The 6,000-nt window shown below is 41.4% G+C and overlaps 1 protein-coding gene across 1 annotated transcript in view; it reads right to left on the reverse strand.

The window, feature by feature from the left end:
• The window catches only part of MDFIC (MyoD family inhibitor domain containing), a 118,723-nt gene extending 117,316 nt beyond the window's left edge, over positions 1-1,407 (reverse strand). Inside the window, exons 1-2 of the mRNA XM_044679098.1 lie at positions 805-1,407; positions 163-319 (exon numbers count right to left, since the gene is read on the reverse strand). Coding sequence (XP_044535033.1) covers positions 163-256 — 94 coding nt within the window. The 5' untranslated portion in view covers positions 257-319; positions 805-1,407. The remainder of the gene's footprint in view (positions 1-162; positions 320-804) is intronic.
• Between the last annotated feature and the right edge of the window lie 4,593 nt (positions 1,408-6,000).

The following is a 6,000-nucleotide window of genomic DNA, read 5'->3' on the forward strand; positions in this document are numbered from 1 at the left end:
CATCCTCTAGTCCAGTTCGTGCTCACTTTAGAAAAATAACAATTGTGAATTCTATACATGCAAAAGGTCACAATTCCTAAAAGTATCAGCCAAATTTAAAAAAAAAAAAAAAAAGAAAGAAAAGGCAAAAATTACAAAGAAACTTTAAAGCAAGCAACTTACCCCCAGGGAGTGAGATCAAAAAGCTGCTTTCAGACTCAGCTCCATGTTTTGGCCCTTCAGGCCCAGGAGGAAGAGGTTCTCCCACTTGGGACATCTGCCAGCCCTCTCACCAAGAAATATAGAGCCTACACAACTCGGACCCAACTAACAGCAGACCCTGAAAGAACAAACAAATGAAAGGACTTTTATGTGTGCATTTGGGAAACTTGGTGCTGCTGGCAGGGGGGGGGGGGGGGGATAACATTTTAAAAGAAAAGCACACCACCCACCAGGAATATTCCCTCCTCCCGCTCCCCTCCCCAAGCCCCACCCCTTGGGAAGTTTTGATTTGAAAAAGAGAAGTAAGCAAACTATTACACAGCCACTCGACCGCCAAAGTAAAGTTTCTGCTAGTCCTGGGCTTGGGGAAGGGAATGCTCAGAAGGGACAGATGGTGTGGGTGCTGGAGAAGGGGATGGGCGGGAGGAGAGGGGGCTCAGAGTTTGAGTTTGGGAGAAGAGGGAGGAGGAGCGAGCAGAATGAAGGGTGGGGGGGAGATGTGAAAGCCCCTCCTCTCGGCAGGGAGGGGGTGGGTTGGGGGTTGGGGGTTGGGGGGAACTAACGAACCAACTCCACTGAACTAACAAAACTTCACTTACGTACCTCGGCATCGCCGTCTGCTAGCCCAGCGCACTCTTCCTCCTCTTTCCTGCACTGGGAAGTTAGCGAGCCTCCGAGAGCCACAGCATCTCCCGTCCCGTGGCCGTGGCCGGAGCCGTTGCCTTGGCCTTGGCCTTGGCCTTGGCTGCCGCCGCCGCTGCTGTTGCTTGTTGCTGCTCCCCTGGCTACGTCTCTGCCCAGACTCTGCTGCGCTGGCTCGGCGCACCCCGCCCCTTCCCCGCGCCCTGGAGCACCCACCGCTGGGGACCTTTCGCCCTGTGCCTCTCCTTCTCTCTTCCTCCCCTCCCCTTCCCTCCCCTGCCCTCCCACCACACTTCAGAAACACTTTTCTTTCTTTCTTTCTTTTCTCATCATTTCCGGATCATGAAAGCATCTAACTCTTGGCGGGTGGCCACAGCCACTGAGACTGAAGGGAGGCGCAGCCCGGGGTCCTGCTGCCCGCCTTGCTCCTCCTTCCCACCCCCTGGTCCGTGTCTAGGTCAGGAGGCCAGAAGGCTGCGCAGCCCTCTGGCAGGGAGTTTAGAGCTCAGACTTCGCTCCACTAATGGGCCCCTGGAAAAGAGGAAGGGAAGCTGATGCCATGCAAAGGCCCCTTAATCCTACCACCACCTCACACACACACACACACACACACACACACACACACACACACACACACACACACTCTCGCCCCTCTAATATAGTTTTCCTCCACTTTCCAATTCTGCCCCAGGCAAAGTTGCAATCATGAGAATGCCCTGAGGGAAATAGAAACCCAGCAACAGAAAGGGGAAAACGGAAATCTGGTCGGGTGTCCAATCACTCCAACTCCTGGTCCTGGTAAAGAGAAACCTCTGAAATCAGGTAGAACTAGTTGGTACAGGGCGACAGGACGCGGTTTGGACAAGCAAACTTGAACTACGAAACTACGAAAGGGCCATTCTCAGGAAAGACGAAATGATCAGCCTCAACCGGATGGACATCCCATGTGTTAAGTGGAGAAACTTTGTGTAAGGATGCCAAGGGGCTGGTGAAAACTAGTGATACAAATTACACACTTTGTAATTTAATGATCTAAAATGAATAACAATTGTAAAGCTCATTATGAAGACTTTAATAATGTTCCGTGTAAGGGTTAGTTCTGTCAATATTAAAATGCAAAATTAATTTGCTTTTTAAAACTAAAATAGTCATACTTTGACTCAGTCAAAAGGGGAATATCATCATGTAGGTTATCAGACTTGAAAGTAAATGGAAATGAAGCCTAATGTAAGACATTACTGATGTCTTGCTCATTTCTTTCCTAAAAGAACTACCTGGAATTAACACTTATTCAGTTGTGCTTTATCTCAACTTTGCATAATCAAGTCATCAAAAGTCCCTAAAAATAGCTAGTTGCCCTGATCAGTTTTTAAAGTCAGTTGCTGGGTGAATATGACTCTCCCATTGTACATCTAGCCATTTGAACAGGGCAATCTGGAGTAAAAATCCTACTCTCCTTGGATTATCCTCAAATTAGCATTTTATGTGGATTTGTTTTTCTCCTTAGTTGTCTCCCCCTAAAGATGGCAAATTAGCTGTTATATTTCAATGTCTTGTGCTTAACTAATACTTGTTAATTGATTGACAAATTGATTTCTACATGCATAATTGATGCATGTAGAAAAAAGCCAACACTTTTTGAATGGGGCTATCTTGTATCCCCTTTCAAATAAACTTTCTGATACCTGCTATCTATGTGATCTTGGGCAAGTCATTTAATCTTTCTGGACCTCATCTGCAAAATGAGATTGTATACTTTTTTAGTTCTGTGAAAAATGTTCTATAACACACACACACACACCACCCCAGGAATATTCCCCAAGTTTCACAAGTGCTCACAGATTGAGACCATAGAGGGCAGTTACCACTCCCAAATTCTGGGGATATCTCTATGGGTATGTCTGCACTCTTAATTGTAGATAATGAGCCCTTTCCAGGGTGCTTCCAATTAACAATCAGCAGGTAGGGGGCAGTTAGGTAATATTGTGGATAGAGTACCAGGCCTAGAGACAAGAGGACCTGGATTCAAATGTGACCTCAGATACTTCCTAGCTATGTAACTGTGGGCAAGTCACTTAACCCCAACTGCCTCCCCCTTACTGCTCTTCTAAGACAAAAGGCAAGGTTTTTGTTAGGTTTTTTTAAATCAGCAGGTAGATCATTAGCTCTTTGAGCAAAGAGATTTAAAATGACAGTATGACATAAGTCATCGTTATAAAAATATTCCCTCCAAAATACTGGGGTACACCTTCCTACAAATATCCATAGCATCCAGAGGAAGAGTAGATTGAAATTTAACACTATGGTAATGAGGTATATGTGTAGGATGCATGTCTATCAAAGGCAACTCATACTCCTGGTACTATAAATCTTGAAAATAGCCTCTTTGGTTGTGGTCTTCATACTGGGTTCCCAAGGTCAGCTCCTTTCCATAGCCTAACTCTCGAATGTCAGGAAGTCATATTCCATGAAACTGCTTCTGCACTCAAGTGACAATCTCTCAGCATGTGTGTCTGTCAGAGGATGTCTCTCCTTCCTGCTAGATGGAGTATTTCCTTCTGGTCCAATAACTCTTCAAAGATACAATGCCAGTGTGGAGAGGAGAAGGAAGAAATTCTCTTCCATCTCCCTATAGGACTTCTTCACTGGCAGTGCCAAGCTTGCAGAGCCTCAGAATTCTTGAAACTGTTTTGTTATTCAGTCATTTTAGTTGTGTCTATCTCTTCGTAACTCCTTTTGGGGTTTTCTTGGCAAACATACTGGATTGGTTTGTCATTTCCTTCTCCACCATTTTACAGATGAGGAAATTATAAGTGACTTACCTGGGGTCATGCAACTAGTAAGTGTCAGAGTCCAGATTTGTTCTCAGTAAGACAAGTCTTCCTTACTCCTGACCCAGCTGCTCCTGAACTATAACTGTGAAATTCATCCAAGAATAATCTGTTTAAAGTCCCTAGAAATGGTCAGTTCCTTTGCCCAGCCAATAACTGAGACAACTGTTTGTTCCAATAAAAGACCTGTTCTTACTTTACAAAGAAATCAAATCAGAGATGAATCTTCCATGGTGAGTTTAATAGCTCATTAACACATCAAGATCACTCTCTGTGCTGAATGTGATCATGGCAACTGAAGTGGGGAGGGACAACTCTCTTTTATTAGAAAATAGGTTTAAGTAGTAAACCAAAGAATTAGAGGGTGTATCAAAGTTGATACACCCTCTAATTCTTTGGTTTATCCAGTGCCTTACTGCTTAAACCTATTTTGATGATATATATATTGGTGATATATATATATCATCAATACTTTTCTTTAAGAAGAAAATTTGGATATACTGTACATGTTAAACACTAAATATGTGATCAAAAAATGAAATGGATTATATTTCAAATGACAGGATATAGCTGATTACTAAAAGAATAATCATTTCTAAATCAACAATCTGTATATAGACAGAAAATCAACAGGTTAAAGATCAAAATCAATTACCAAGTTAGAAGAAAGAATAAAGAGTTGTAGTATATATAACTGAGATAACTCTGACCTTGCATTTTAAGCAAGCTTTTGGATGGACAATGAACTGGCCCCTAATTGATAAGGAGAAGGAAAATGAGCCTACTGCCTTGGGAAAATTATGCAATGGTTTTAATGATCTCAAACATCTTCCTGAAACAAAAGCTTATTTTTTAACAGCAATATTCTTCCACTGATGGCATGTTTCTGTGAGTCATGGAATACCAAAGTTTCTGCAGAATTACAGTCAAAGGTCATCTTGAGGACAAGTGGAAATGAAGGCTAAAACATATTACCTATGAAAGATGGCACAGGAGAAGTAACTTAAAGTATATTATCAGAAAGCTGTGTGACCCCAAAAGGAGCTGGTCTTGGCCATGTAGTAAGAGTGAAAAATAGTAGAAAGCCTGTTTGCCATATTGATAGCCACCCAATAAAGAGAAGTAGAGAAAAACTGCGTACTAGGTGAACCATATGGAGGATTTGGGGGTGGGGGCCATAAATGGGCAAAATGAGAAGATACAGATGGGTTGTGGTTTGTACCAGAGGAAAGAATACCAACCTAATCCATCATAGATTCATTGAAGTAGCTAAGTAAATCACAATAAGGTTTAATTATTAGAACACAGGGTTATTGTCTAATGAGAGGGCAGGAGCATTCCTGACAAGGAGGCTATGTATAGCCTATCACATAAATGATGGAGAGTGGGCTAACCTAAAGCCTGAGTTCTCAACTTAGTATGTTATGAGCTTGGAATTTTAAAAATATATTACAATAGCTTAACTTTAACATTATTTGTCCCTTTGTAATCCTGTGTATTTTGTTTTCTGCATTTAAAAATATTATTCTGAGGAGTTGATAAGTTTCACCACACTTACACTTACACATACAGGGGTCCATGACACAAACAAGGCAGATTTTGAAAAAAGGATCTGGTGTTAATCTCCTATGCCTAAAGTTTATCCAGAATTATGATAGAAGTCTAGTTCCCATTTACAAATTGTTTTGTTTATCTAGAGTGTACCTTGCAAGTCAGCCTGAATTATGGAAGACTACACTGTATAGTCCAAGTACAAGGAAGAACAGGGCTAAAAATCTTAACTTTATAAAAAGTACTATATGTGAATGGATAAATAATGCCGTTATAACAGAATTCAACAGTGTGCAGTGATCAAATCATCTTAATATTAAGAAGTATAATACCTTAGATATTATTCAAGAATCTAGATCATGTTCTCTGTTGTTCTGAGGTGATATGCCAGAGAAAGAGGAATCTTTACTCAGAAAACCACAAAGAGTAAAAATAGAACAGAGATGGTGGATAAGCCAGGTATGTCAATCAGAGACAACGTGAAAAAGGAGACCATGTAGCTAAAAAATTATTTTCAGGAACAAGAAGCCAAACTTTATAAGACTAGGTGGTCTAAGAAAATATAGAAAATGAGCTATCTTTGTCAGGATGTTTACTACCACTAGAAATGGCTTTGAAACCCATAACAAAGACTGATACTATGACTTAGGGGTAGAAGAAAGACTATGAATTTCAACAAGCCTCCTGACTTTCCATAAGGCTACACTCTTGCTGCTTCCTCTGTCCCCAGATTTTCTTTCTTTTTTTTTTACATGATTGTAAATTTATTTGTTTA

The sequence above is a fragment of the Gracilinanus agilis genome, chromosome 5 (assembly GCF_016433145.1).
Source record: "Gracilinanus agilis isolate LMUSP501 chromosome 5, AgileGrace, whole genome shotgun sequence".
Taxonomy (NCBI): Eukaryota; Metazoa; Chordata; class Mammalia; order Didelphimorphia; family Didelphidae; genus Gracilinanus; species Gracilinanus agilis.